The 15502-nt window shown below is 36.3% G+C and overlaps 1 protein-coding gene across 1 annotated transcript; it reads right to left on the bottom strand.

Annotated features, from left to right (window-relative positions):
* Positions 1–12708: 12708 nt before the first annotated feature.
* Positions 12709–15168, bottom strand: LOC134664406 (signal peptidase complex catalytic subunit SEC11A). The gene is made up of 4 exons (XM_063521032.1): positions 14997–15168; positions 14655–14914; positions 14181–14358; positions 12709–12872 (listed from the first exon to the last, which is right to left on the bottom strand). Exons 1-4 carry the CDS (start codon positions 15042–15044, stop codon positions 12822–12824), a joined length of 537 nt encoding a protein of 178 aa, XP_063377102.1. The 5' UTR covers positions 15045–15168; the 3' UTR covers positions 12709–12821.
* Between the last annotated feature and the right edge of the window lie 334 nt (positions 15169–15502).

Raw genomic sequence — 15502 nt, 5'->3', positions numbered from 1 at the left:
GACCGGCCATCCGAATAAATGATGAACAGTGTTATTTTGTTGAACAAAAATATATACCGCAGGAAAAAATACGCGTTTCCCCGAACTGCATTGGCGTGGCTTAAGTGCATTGAAAAAGGTGGGATGGGGATGGACTGTATTAAAATGATAAGCGGATTTTTACCTTCGATATTAACGAGTGTATTTTATTTAGCATTTACAAGGATCAGAAAACCAAAGCATTTGACAACCCAATCAATGAATCTAAAAATCTATTATGATCGGAAAGAATAAAAACTCCAGAGAGTCTTGCAACGTGCATTTTGCGGTGGTTATGAAACTTATGAAACAAAAATGTTGTGTTTGATGGAAGAAAATTAGATATTTCTTTTGTTAAATTTCTTTTGCCCAGTTTCAAACGAAAAAGGATCGGTTCTAAATCCGTCTCCTTTTGTTTTTTGTTTTTTACGTTATATCTCAAAAAACGAATTTTCAAACTTTTATAATACTCGAGAAACCTTACTTGTCAAGGTAGGTATTAGGTACTATAAGGGGACGGATTTCACAAGTCCAAGTATTACATTATTACCGACTACAATATTATTTCGACAGTATGAGTATATTTTTATCACCTCGCATCTGATCTCATAATAAACGCTTCACCAATCACCATAACGCCAACATAGAATATTATCATAGTTAATAATTGAAAGGTATCACTTTAACATATTGCCGCATGTAATAGATAAGGGGGAAGATTTATGTGAATCTGGATTGCAGGGGGAATTATCAAACGAGCACTTTATGGCCAGGGAAGTGGAATAATGATGCAGTCTATACATATTGACGTCCCGCCCCTGCAACTCTATATGGGATATAAATAAGTCAACGAAAGTGCATCTGCTTTAACTACCAACACATCTAGTACATAATTATTTTCCATCGTATTTTCACGGAAACGTCCGAACCTGTCTTGCTATTTCAGTCAGTCTCGGTACAAAAAGTACTGAGGTTGACTGACGTAGCATGACAAATACGAACGTTTCCGAGGAAATACGATGGAAAACAAAACAAGAAATTTTCAGAACACCGACTTTTGACAGATGCTCATGATTGATGATGGCTACAAAAGGGATAGATTGTTCTTTAACGTCATTATTGTCTCGTTCAGAAATCAATAGAAATTAGACCAAGATAAGTCTGCATCGATGTTGATAGCACACGCAATGCAAGTGTTATTTTAAACGTCAAACTTCAAAGTTTGGTAAGAGTTGGTTTTCAGAGGAGTTTCGGTATTAATAACCCTACCTTATCAGCTTTTAAAATACCTACAAATCGCTAGCAACACATTAATTTAACTGAAAAATATACCTGAATGTTTTCCTCGCATGTCGGTTTTTCTATCACATTCACTCAATAATTTATAGCTAATGATAACTGTTCACTAATTTCCCATTATCTACGCTGTTTTGGAACAATACCATACTATTTGTACATGAATAATAAATTAACGAGTGAGCATTCAGTCGGTAGCTAAAACATACGTAATAAAGTTTACCTATAGTCTTTATTATTTATTACAAAAGAAATTGTATTTCATTACATAATGATAGTTTCTGTTGCCTAACATGTTGTCTACCTACATATTTTCTTTTTTTATAAGATTTATTAAGGTATTAAAAGTAAAACTCATAACGATTTATACCCAAGGCCCAAGCGGTGTTCATTACCTATTTATTTATTTATTTATTTTTTTTTTTCTTTGTATGGACTTGAGGGCGGTGTTGCCCGTAGCCAACGTCAAGTAAAAGGGTAGGAAATTAAACGCGGAAAGGAATAAAGAAACGGAATTTGGAAAAAGTGGTCAGGTCAGGTATAAGAATACAACGTGATACATATACTTGATATTATAAAGACTATACTTTTATATTATTATGAAAGATGAAGCATGCTATGATGTTATATAAATCATGATTAATAAGCAAGGAAGGGATGTCAGTTGGAAAGGGAATATGTTTAGATTGTAAAGTTTCCATGAAAACAGTGCGATCGTATAAGGGACAAGAAAAGAATATATGGTTAATGTCAGCCACCTCAGCACCACAGTCACATTTAGGATCATCAATAAATTTAAATCTAGCAAGATCAGAAGGAGCACTTGTATGGCCCAGTCTCATGCGTGTTAAGCATGATATTTCGCGTCTATTAAAGTTTTTATTGTAAAACCACGGCTTTATAGGGATATCATTTTGAATCTTAAGATAATAATTTCCAGATTCCAGGCTGCTCCAAAACCAAAAGAACTCCCAGGCTAACCTGAGATATCTTTTGGGGAGCAACAGAAGATCATGACAATAATTTTTATATGGAAAGATATCACCAGAAGCAACAGCATCTACGGCCAGACGATCAGCTTTCTCATTTCCGGAAATTCCACAATGACTTGGCACCCATACAAAATTTATAGTAAGCCCTTTCTTTTCGCATTTTAACAAGATGTCTCGGATTTCATATAACAAAGGGTAACTGTTTGTCATTTTGAAAGGTGATTTTAAAAGAATTTGGAGACCACTTTTAGAATCGGAAAAAATTACACATTTATTTAAATTGAACATGCAAACATACTCAACAGCTTTATAAATACCAAATAGTTCTCCAGTAAATACCGAAGATTCCGGAGGAAGTTTAATTTTTTGTACAACATTATACTGGTGATGAAATACACCAACCCCTACACAACTATTCGTAGAAAGTTTTGATGCATCTGTGTATATGTGATGCCAACCAGACCAATTTTCGCCCACTAAGTTGTTAAATACAGGTTGAGCACTTATTTTATCCTTAGAAATATTGGAGTCTAGAAATACTTGCGGAGAAATAATCAAAGAGTCAAAATCTTTCTCGTATATAGGAAGGTTAATATGTCTAACAGTAGGAGAAGATAGAAGGAGGAGTTCTATTACGCCAATATGGAGACGACTGCATATGATCATAAAGAGTTGATAATTTTGTGATAAGAGGATGTACCGAAAATTGCATAGTCCTAAAAATGAATCTATCGGATAAAAATTGACGTCTCAAATGCGCAGGTGGGTCAACACATTCCACTTGCATGGCATTAGCTGGACTGGTTCGCATAGCACCAAGGATTGTCCTTAGTGACTTATTCTGTATGACATTTAATACTTTAAAGGCATCTTCTGTGCCCGGTGTTAAAAGAAAAGAACCGTAATCAACTACGCTTCTTATAACTGAATTATAAATAAGCTTCAAATAGAAAGGATGGCTGCCCCACCATACACCAGCCAAGCATCTCAAAATGTTTAATGAGCGTTCGCATCTACCTTTAATATAATTACAATGACCCTTAGCTGACAAATTGTAGTCCAAAACCATTCCTAAATACTTAACTTCATCACGAAAGGAAATTGTAGATCCACCATAGGATAAATTTTCATTAACAGTTTTTTTCCTTGGAGAAAATAAAATTGCAGAGGTTTTCGGAACTGAAAGGTCCAATCCATTATTATTCAAATAGACATTTAGTTCCTTCAAACTAGTATTTATAATTTCGCAGGCCTTTTGAACGGATTTATTTCTAGAGTAGAGCACTATGTCATCGGCATATTGTAAAATGGATGTATAATTTGGCAAATTATAACTAAGGTCGTATGTATATACATTAAAAAGTAAAGGGCTTAGAACAGAACCCTGTGGTAAACCTTTCCAAACTGTCCTATGTAATACTTTATCATTTAAATCTAACCTAATCAACCGTTCATAAAACATAGCAGCAATAATATTACACAAGCGTTCAGGAACTCCCAAGAGGAACAATTTATTTACAAGAATTGATATATTTACATTATCATAGGCAGAATTGATATCTATAAAACAAGCTACGACATATTCCCGTTTCGAGAAAGCTAAAAGGATATCAGAAACTAACAAACCCACACAGTCTAAAGTGCTTCTGCTTTTGCGAAAACCATATTGAATATCGGGTAATAATTTCTTACTCTCAATAAACCATTCTAACCTATTTTTAACTAAATGTTCTAAAATCTTAATCAAAACAGAAGATAACGCAATTGGACGATAAGAATTCGGATCATTACGGGGTTTATTAGGTTTAAGAAAGGGTAACACCAACTGTATTTTCCAATTTGGTGGAATGTCACCTGTCATAAAAATCTCGTTGATGATATTAAGAAAGTAACCTATAACCTTGTCACTAGAATGTTTCAAAAATGAATATGGAATACCGTCGCATCCTGGTGCAGAATCAATAACATGTGATAAGACATTCTTTAGCTCCAATAACGAAAATGGACTGTTAAAACGCTGCATGTTATCATTATCAATATTGGAACGGGAAACCAGTTCAGGACACACAGGGAATGGGACAAATGGAGGAGCTAATTTATCTAAAAATTTCTCGGCTACTGGAGGCTCAAGATTGATGGCGTTATTTTCTACAAAAGCTCCTCTAAACATTCTAACTTTCCTCCAAACTTCTGACGGGTGAGTACTGGGACTCAAAGATGCACAAAAGGCTCTCCAACTGTCAACTTTCTTCTTCTTTAAAAACTGTTTTGTTTCTTTTAAAGTAACTAATAAGGAATTAAAGTACTCTTCGCTCATATTATTATTATACATTAACTCGCTCTGTTTTCTCTTTTTAACAGCTTCTGAACATTCAGAATCCCACCATGGAGGACTGGGAATATTATATTTAGAGGACTTCTTACGAGGAAATACTTCATCAGCTATATTAATTATAAATTTAGCAAAAGCATCAGAAGTTTTAAACAAATGTTCCCGAGATACATCAGGTAATTCACTCAACCTCTCATCCATATGTTTGCGAAACTTATCCCAATCTGCATTTTGAAGTTTATATGCTAACAGTGGAGATCTTTTAAGAACTGGTTTATTTTTAATAGGAAAAGAAATAAGAATTGGAAAATGATCACTGCCATAGGAAAGTGGAAGTACCTCCCACAATAAGGAATGTGAAATGGAAGAACTACAAATTGATAAATCTAATGCGCTAGGATTTTCATTGGGAGCAGACCGACGTGTGGGAACACCAGAATTCAATATACATAAATTATAATAATCGACTATGTCTATTATTTCCTCTCCTAAACTACTTGAATTGAAACACCCCCAAGCAGGGTGATGGCAATTAAAATCTCCTAATATCAAACATGGAGTAGGAAGAGTTGATATAATATTTCTTACTTCACTAAGTATGGTAAGCGAAGGATGAGGTATGTACACTGAAACTATACAAATGTTATCTACAAGTGCTGAAATGATGGAAAATTCATTATTATGAGGTGATAATGGAACATGAGAGAAATGATATGATTTTTTTACAAGGATGGCTACACCACCATGCCCATCCGACCTGTCTTCGCGGAGGCATGCATAGCCAGGAATTCTGAAACATGACTCAGACCTGAGCCAAGTTTCAGATAGGGTAATAACAAATGGGTCATACTTTTTGATTAAATGGATTAAATCACTTTTTTTATTGTTGATACTCCGACAATTCCACTGAAGGATTTTGGAGTTGTTGGCCATTGTTGGAGGATCCATGAGAAGGACTAGTATTAATATGTGCAGCGTTGGACGGTTCTGAATGTTTTTTATGTAAATTAATACTTAACAGTTGAATAAGTTCTAATATGAGGTCATTGGTAGTTTTATTGTTTAATTGTTGCACAATGGCACAACCATTTCCGGAGGGAGATGGCATGTTGTAATCTTTAGCTAAATTGTAATGTGAGGCTGTGTCAAAACCTTTCTGGGATTTTGGCAAACTGCGAGGTTTGAGAAAGACTGTTTTTTTATATGAATGAGTAGTTGTGCCTGAATTACTATTATTTCTAGTTATTTGGGTCGGGAGAGATGTTGGAGTGGTCATAACCACATCTGCATACGGTTTAGTCACAGGAGGGTGCAGTTTTGTTGCTTCTATATAAGAAATAGCATTTTGAGCCATGGAAAGCTTGATATTTTTCTGTCTTTCATACTCTGGACAGCGAGTCTTATTTGTAGCAAAGTGAATGCCAGTGCATAGGCAACAAGAAGCACAATCCTCTTCAATAGTACAAGAGGACCCAGTGTGACTCTGGCCACACTTGTAACAACGGGGTTTAGATCTGCACTGCACCTGTGTGTGGCCATACCGGGAACAGTTATAGCACTGAATTGTTGGATAAACATACAAATCTACTGGAAGAGCGTTGTAACACATAAAAATTCGTTTTGGTAGAACCTGTCCATCAAAAGTTAGTACTACTGTTTGTGATGGCTTCCAGACTGGAGAACCCTCCACCATGACTTTATAATTAATCCGCCTTAATTTTAAGACTTCCCCACAACCTACCGGAACACTAATGTTATCCTTCACCTCATCTAACGACATTTCAGATGGGACACCTTTAACTACGCCCATTCTGATGACATTAAAGGATGGAATGAATGCTTTATATTTATTCTCATTCAGTCGGCTGTCTTGCAGAAAATTGTTGGCATCCTCATATTTTGAAAATGACATTGAGACTCTATTGCGGCCTATACGTTTAACACTGCCATTTACGATGTTTTTAAAATTATTGCGCTTTAAAAAGTTGCCAAAAGCAACTGAATGCATTGAGGTGCCATCGCTGTTAGATTCCTGTTGCTTCTGTACGTGTACAATGTATGGTGAACTATCTGTATGAATATATTGGTTCCTAACCGTGACTGTGGGCTGAGAGGAGGTAATACCAGCAGGATTCGCGGCTGGGGCCGGGGCCGGAGCCGGGGCCGAGGCCGGAGCAGGAGCACGGGCTGTAAGTGGAGCTTGAGAATGTGAACTATTATGATTACTGTTTGAGGAACCCTGACAATCACAATTATCTTGGATAGATTCCCTATCCCTATTTTTGTCTTTGTTATGTCGCTTTTTTTTGTTGCAATGACGACAAATCTTCCTTGATGCTGTCCTACGTTTCCTGACCACAGAAGATACAGAGCTGTCTGTATCCACACTGTGATATTCTTTCATGTCTTGATCAGATGCATGACTTTCAATAGTGATTGTATGAGAAACTGGAGGACCACCTCCCCCTGGGTCGTGAGGCTCCCCGTCGTCACCGCTCATGGCGGTGTAAAATGTACAATAAACTTACCTAGATGACGAATTTATATATACAAAATATAATAAACTAACTACTAATGATATTCACAAACTATTTACACTGAGATGACCACTATTAACACAAAAATAATTAAATTTTACAAAATGTAAAAAAAATACGCGCGCACAGGTGAAGTTTCCCGCCCTTTCTACCTATTTATTGACAGTAGGTAATGTTTTGAAAAGGTTGATCACACTTGTAGGGGAAAAAAGTAAAATAAATCTAGCTTCTGCCTAATTTCGGACGTACATTACAGCCATAGGTCGAAATGTAGAATTTACAGACCGCATCGCCAGGCAAGTGTGATGAAAAAATACATTACAGCCTTAGGTCGAAATTTTGGATTTACAGACCGTAATAACACCTTTTACGAGCAAGTGTGATGAAAAAACTTACTTCCTGACCGCGGCTAGAGAAGGCTTAAATGTTACATACCCACCACATGTAAGTCGTCCGGCATAAAAACCTCTAAGAAACGTATTTTACTACTTTATTGGCCTATAAATAGTACCGTGTCGACAAACTGTGGTACAAATGCGATTCTTTTTGTTTCCCAATAAAGTAACATTTACTGAAAGCGATGTGGACACGAAATTGTGGCAATGTAGTTAAGTTACGATATAAGTTAAGAACTAGAACTATTTAGCAGGCTGGTTTAGTTACGCGTGTTATGTCACATAGATACATATATTTCATGTAAAACGTCAGATTTGTTATTGCGGGGTTCCATGATTAAAGGATGACTCAAACGCTAGAACGGTCCGGGCCCGGGTCGATGCTACCGACATTTTTTAGGGTTCCGTACCTCAAAAGGAAAAAACGGAATCCTTATAGGATCACTCGTGCGCCTGTCTGTCTGTCCGTCTGTCACAGCCTATTTTCTCGGAAATTACTGGACCAATTAGGTTGAAATTTGGTACACATATGTAAATTAGTGACCCAAAGATGGACATAGTGTTTTTATAATTTTAAAATACATAGGTTAAAAGTTATTAAGAAAATAGCCATATAATTACCATTCCCCCCTCCCTTTATCTTCGAAACTACTGGGTCAAATATTTTGAAAATAATACACAAAATAGTTCTTTCCCTATAGATGACAGGAAAACCTATTAGAAATGTGCAGTCAAGCGTGAGTCGGACTTATGTACGGAACCCTAGAAACGCGAGTCCGACTCGCACTTGGCCGGTTTTTTCTATAACGTGATGCTTTCTATAGAAAACTGAAGTTTTGGACGCCCTCTGTAGCGTGAGTCAATGTTATAAAACCGTACCTAAATATAAGTAATATAGCTATTTTGTTATTGTTTGGGTTGTTTAAAATCTCATTAAACCTAATGACATTTTAAGTTTACTACACTTCTAAAAACAGCGAAACACCATTAAAAGGTGCAACCCATCTAGATTGGGTGTAAAGATCCTATCAGATAAAATTAATAGTGTTGTAAAAACTTTAAATAGAACGTTCGTAGTGAAGTTTTTTAGTGTTATACATAATACATGAAAAGTTCGGTTCACGCGACTAGTTAGTGCAGTTTCAGAGTTTATTATTGTAGTCAGGGGAGATGGCTATCAGGAGCCAGATTCGGATCTGACATTTTGTTATGGTTTTAAACTGGTTTTGATACAACCTTGGAAATCGCTCTCGCTGAATGATGAATACAAAATGATGTCAAAATCGTGTGAGACGCACGCCAATCATCAAGACGATCGTCACAAGGTCGTATCAAAACCATTTCAATAGGAGTTCAAGAGCGTGGTTTCGCCTGTTTAGGAGCTATTATTGCTGGCGAGCGAAGCCGAGAGTTTACAGATAAATGTACCGATAGGTACTTTGATGTGAGCTTGCAACCGAATGTTTGAAAATGTTTTGAAGGTATAATTTATTTGGTTTTGTTATTTGCATTGACGAGTTACTTGCTGTTGAAAGAAAAGTACAGTCAGCGATAAAGCTTGTATTTAAAATGACATTTTTGACAAATTTATTGCCTCTCAGGTAATCAAACAGTAAAACCTGAATAATTAACCCCAACTATCTACATTTAAACAAACCTAGGTAAACAAATAGTCCGAAGTTCTAGATATTATTCCCAAACATGTCAGCCCTCACGGAACGTAAGTTAAATAACATATTTCCGTACCGAAGTAAATATTATTTAGGTACCGGAACGAGGTAAGCCCCACGCCACGATTCGATAGAGCGAAAACTTTATAAGGAAGTTTCGCACGCTCCACGACGGCTTCCTAAATCCTAACCTTTGCACTTACCAATCGAATAGACCAAATCGAACCGTGCAATACTGTTTATCAAACGTATTTATTTTGTTTCTATCATTCCAACATCCGTATGCACAAATATTTATTTTGCTTTTTCGTATTTACCGTACGTACGCTGTAGATACGGTACCTATTTATGTCTACAATTTTTTTTTATCATATTTGCTCGAAAAAGATCTTATTTCACGTAGGTGTATTTCAGGACATATTGTTCTCACGGGAGTTATGGAATGTGAAAAAAAATGTAAGTATGCAATACCTAACCTTATTATACCTACAGTTAAAAAAACTTGAATAGACAAAATGTTAGTACATACCATTTAGATTTTAATAGGTACCATTTCTCAGCCAGCACGAGAAAACAACCAAAATTTGTATCAGATTACTTGGCCAGTGTTGTGGATAAAATGCTAGTTTTTCTTCAGTTTTTGCAGAATATAGCCTCTAAACTGGTGTGTTGAAAAATAATTCGAAATATCCTGCCAATATAGAATTTATCACAGATTTATTAAATATATTTTACCTGACCCGGCTAAAAATAGAAAATCGCTACGCAAACATTCCATGTTAAACGAGAAATGTAAATTGATACAGTAGGTCCAGTATAGAGTAAAACGCATGACTGGGCCGTTTCTCGCTCCGAAAAACGCCAGCAATCAGATCACTGGTCCGTTAATATCATCACAGACTGGACTCCGAAAGGTGTCGGCGCGGGCTTGAACAACTATCAATCTTTATCGTGGCTCACTTATCATAGTCGCTGCAGATCGGCTCTCGAGGGAGGATACTGCAACGTCATTGGTGCCTTATTCCTTCGCTTTACTTGGGTTACGCGAGTGGTTCAAAAGACTCTCAATTCTTATCATTTTCGTCATTTATAAAAGTTTGAATTGATACGATTAATTTACATTCGTTAAAGTGCGTTAAGGTATAAGATTATTTTCAAATAAGTAGGTACATGACATGCTGTAGGTATTGGTATTTATTGGTCATTTACTTCGAACAACCCCGGCTTCCGCCATCTCAGAAGGGAGGAGCCCATGCGATATGTTACGGTACAAATCATTCTGAAATATTTTGCGGGATGAAACGTGCACTTTTCACTCACTACATACAAAATCCAATGTGTAATTACGACGCAAATACCTACATAGAAATTTACACACGTCAAAGACAAATCTTGCAAACCTCGAACTATTATTATTGTGTACGGATGAGTCACATCACGCATAGCTACAGGTACAGTTGTACCTTATGCTTCGGCAGAGGGGAAATAGTACGAATGCCGTTACCCTTCGCGGTGTTGCTCGACGGCCATTTGGCAAAGGTGGGTAGCATCATACTCGCATGTTACAATAAACCAATCACAGCTCGGCGCCCGTGTTTGATTCACAACTTGCAAACTGCGTACCTTGGCATGGCGCAGTCGGCAGGATTGTTATGACGTCCTCTTTCTGGGGTTAATAGGTATCAGTGTTTCGTATTGGAAATATCATGACAAGTTTCATGTACTTTAAGCACGTAGTTTCAAAATAAAAATGAAAACTTTAATTGCATGGGAGCGCTTTTTGGCGGCTAGTATGACCCTTAAATGGCTTCAGCGCCGTCCGTCGCCTTATATTTAGGCTAGGGTTATTCTAAGTTAGGTATTGCACGACCCCAGGTGTAGAGTGGATTGGAGTGAATAGCTAAGATCTTACCAGCCCACGCGACGCGTAATTTGCCGCACTAAATTAATAATTCGGGAGTTAATTAAATTGTGTAGCCGAGGGAAATAATTAGTCGGTAGTTACAATTGAATTCACTAACCTACGTTGCGGTATTATAATAATATGGTAACTAGACAAGTGTGTACCTAGTAGTGAGTATTATATTCTTTGGTACCTAGACATTACTTGAGATACAGAGGTTTGATATATACATGCCTGGCAAAAAAGAGTAGAAATTAAAAAGTGGCAACACTAGTGTCGTCCCTTTCAAATCAATTTATATAAGAGAACGGGACGATACTACGGTGTTGTCACTTTTTAATTTCTACTCTTTTTTTGAGCGACTGTAGGCTTTATATTAATTATCTAGATTTCCTTAACTCAGTTATTCCTATTTATTTAATTAATCTGTACAACCAATGAAAACTGCAGAATTTTGTCATTTTCACTAACAAAGAAAATAATATTAATTTTATACAACATTATAGATTTACATAGTCTGTAATGTTGTATAAAAAATAAATTACTCGAAAAATTCACCTGAGATTATTCAAACTATACCAATATTTTCAGTAGCCAACTACGCGTTTACTACTAGCGACATCTATAGTTTCGAGCCCGGACCAAAACGACGTACTATCAGCCCCAGTTTGTCCATCTACATTCTGTAAAGGCGGCCACACGAGCGCTTTTTCAACGCGCGTTAAAAAAGCGCTTGAATCTGTCCGCACGCCAATTTCGATTTAACGACCAAGGTTTAAAGTCGAAATTCCAACCACAGTTGATAAAAAGCGCCACCGCCATCGTGTGAATAAATACACATGTATCCATTTGTGTCATTCAAACGCTTTTTTAACGTGCGTTGAATAAGCGCTATTGCGAATGAGGCCTAACAAATTCATATTTTAGCGCTTCACCCGGGGTCCGGATTGGCAATCTAATCTCAAGAATTGGTGACAGCACTAATTCTGTTACCTATTTATTACCAAATAAGTATTTGACTCCGATAATCTTCGGAAAGTTTAAGTTATTATTTTTCGTAAAACTAGTTACAATGACTTCTTATGAAGTAAATATAAAAAGATATTTCAATTTATTTTCATAAAAATAACTGACATTTATGCAAGAGGTTAAAAGATCATTCTATTATCTGTTCCACACATGTATGTTTACCATTTAACAATTTAACATTTAACTGAGGCAGTTTGTAAGAAGTTATTATATTCTGGCTGACTGGCTGAGTTGACTTGTATTACGTTAAGAAAAATTATATGCATACTTGATTTAGTTCCAAAATCTCAGTTACATTTTACTAGAAACTCTTTACCACACAGCTTTACCGTCTGAGGATGGTATTCCACCCATCCAATTTCTTTGTCCAATGTGTATTTCGTCTCACATTTCGCTTAATAAGAGACTGACAATGAGATGCAATGACATTGTACAAAGAAATTGGGCAGGTGGAGTACCTAATAAGGTAAGTATGTAGATGTAGTATTTTCAACTTACTATTTCCGTCGCTAAAATCAAGAGGATATAATAAAATATTTATTAATAACACTAGAGAGAACCTCATTTATTCATAAAATTAAATACACCATTGTGCCGATGTTACTTCTTTACAAATGCTTATGTTCACAACTCTCAGATCAAAATGTCGTCACTCTCTGTGCACGAGCACATAGATTGCTAGACACGCCAACACAGCAAACTGGAAAAGAGAAAACACAACTTTTAATAAAATATATACTTGGTCAAGCAGATCTTGTCAGTTGAAAAAGGCGGAAAATTTGAAAAATGTAGGGGCAAAGGGATATCGTCCCATAGAAAATTTGAATTTCGCGCCTTTTTTTACTGACAGGATTTGCTTGACCAGCTATAGATTATATATAAAATACTTTAAAAAGTACCATATCTTTTAACCCCTTTATTCAAAACATGCTACACGCCTCAATTAGCTAATAATCATTTGTCTTTATCTGTCATTTTGACTCATGTATTTGTATGAAAAGGATAAAACATAATTTAACTAAATCAGGTCTGTAAAGTTTTATGAATAAGAGGGTTAATGTTTAAGAGAAAAGGACAAAGTCACGTGACCTCAACTCCATGCAAACAGATGAAACTATTCATACTATTTAAGTGATGGTGGCCTTATTTGTGTTATTTTGCCTTTTGTACTATGTTTTATTCAAGTAGACTAAGGTACTTGTAATTATTTTTGATGTAGCTATGCAAATAAAAATACATTTCTAGTTGGTCATGCCAAGACCTGAGTTAACTTAAAATGGTGTGTCTGTCTGTGTAGCTATTCATAAATTACGTCATTTTAAATTAGGGGGGGGGGTCTGGACATCGGATGACGGTAGCACGACGTAGGAGGAAACGGGGTTATTCGAAGCATGATTTCTGGATGATTTTGGGGGGGGGAGTCAAAAATCTTCAAAAATCGATGACGTAATTTATGGATAGCCCCGTAGGCTAATAATTTGTCAAACAGCCCTAGGACTAGGCCAAATAAGTTTTGACTCTGTCAAATTTACAAGGCACATATTACAAATAATTATTAATTTAAGCTAGAGCAATTAGGGGAGAAAACCTTAACCTCTATACTCTGTATCTTTAGGTATTTAAATAAAGGTATTTGTATTTGGTTGGTTGATGTCAAATCATGGGATTAGTTGTCAAGCGGACCCCAGGCTCCCATGAGCCATGGCAAAATGCCGGGATAACGCGAGGCAGAGAGTATTTGGTTGGTTGACCAATAAATGTTATAACTACACGAAAATGTACAAATTGTTTGTTTACCTCTTTTCAATACCTAAAGATACAGACTATAGCATCCCACCATCCTATTTTTAAATTGAATAGATTTGCTTATCAAACCTAATTCAATTCTATTTTTTTATACAATTGATTCAAATTGACTGCCAATTACTTTGCCAGTACTTTTTTGACACCAATAAACACATTTTTGCTAACTAAACAGCTCATTGCTTAATTCATTCAATTATCTCACCTTAAACTTAGGATATTCATTCATATAAATTGTGACCATTCCAACGTAAGGCAGAAATCCTCTGGCACGACCCACTACATCCTTTTTCGTAAGCCATAACTGGCCCTGTGCGTACAGACCTCGGTCATCCACACTATTGTTATCTCCTTTGGTTAAAAATTTTACAGTACCATTGCTCCTGGAACAATAAAATAAAAGTTTTAGTACTGAATCATACACTTCAACTACACAAATATTTTTTGTTTAGTGTTAATGAAAAATAACAGGTAAATGGTTTTCCTGTTTGCTTATAAAGATGGTGCATACAGTTACACAGTTACAGTATGTTGTGTATGAGGTACTAGCAAAATTTGTATGTGAAAACAATAGTTTCACTAATCATAAGTTATTAAATTGACGTCAAAATTTGCATAACTAACTGAATTTTACATAGTGAATCAAACAAAGCTTGCAAAATGTTTAAAATTCACTTACTTTTCATGTAGTTTCAGTACTCTATGAACAATAGGAATGTCGCGGCCCTCAACCTTAAATACGACGATTTCTCCAACACGAACCGGCTCCTCCGGGTAGTTGGTAAGGAACAACAGATCACCTCTGTGGAAAGCGGGTTCCATACTGCCCGATAAAACCACTACGATCGGACTTTCGCTCCCCGTGACCACCATTAAACCTTTCCATATCATAAGCGCGGAAGACACTATCATACCAAAGCTTAACACTTGGTAGATAAACTGAAAATCAATGAAAATTCATATGAATAACAGCCAACGCGCCGCTCACGTCATCTCGCAGAATTAATAAATGAAAACATACCTGTCGCTTGTTCATGCGTTTCACATCGTCAAATAAACTGTCCAACATGGTTATTTATTATTAAATTTAGGGGTTGTATTTTGTAATGTGTTAAAAAGATGGTTATCCGGAATTACTTGCTAACTATGCTATACCTTTCTCGTCGACAGAAACAACCACGTCAGAAATGTCAAAAACCACAGATAAGCTACAACGACTCGCTGACACGTTTTTAGTAGTTAACCGCATCAGATTTTTTAAATGTGTCTTGAACATGCTTTAGGGCCCAAAAACACTAAGGCCCCATACGCACGGGAGCTTTTTCCATAGACTTATAATATATAAAGACGTAGTCTCAGCGAGCTGTCACTGTTGCCACTTTTGTTTAGTGTACGATTAACAATGCGGCCCACGTTGCTGTAGCCATGTCGATAAAGTCATATCGATAAACTATCGACATTTCTTGCAATTTTAATTTAACTTCAAAGGCTTAACGATACCTAAAATGACCAAAAACGCTTTTATTC

Source organism: Cydia fagiglandana, chromosome 5 (assembly GCF_963556715.1).
Source record: "Cydia fagiglandana chromosome 5, ilCydFagi1.1, whole genome shotgun sequence".
NCBI classification, from domain to species: domain Eukaryota; kingdom Metazoa; phylum Arthropoda; class Insecta; order Lepidoptera; family Tortricidae; genus Cydia; species Cydia fagiglandana.
The sequence above is the reverse complement of the archived record's forward strand: the minus strand, read 5'-3'. Positions and strand labels throughout refer to the sequence as shown.

Bases quoted from the DNA above. Each gene is read 5' to 3' on its own strand.
- LOC134664406 (XM_063521032.1), bottom strand. From the start codon at position 15,044: ATGTTGGACAGTTTATTTGACGATGTGAAACGCATGAACAAGCGACAG. The intron at 14,915-14,996 runs GTATGTTTTCAT...ATTGATTTTCAG, and splicing joins AACGCATGAACAAGCGACAG to TTTATCTACCAAGTGTTAAG. The intron at 12,873-14,180 runs GTGAGATAATTG...TCTCTTTTCCAG, and splicing joins ATGAATATCCTAAGTTTAAG to TTTGCTGTGTTGGCGTGTCT.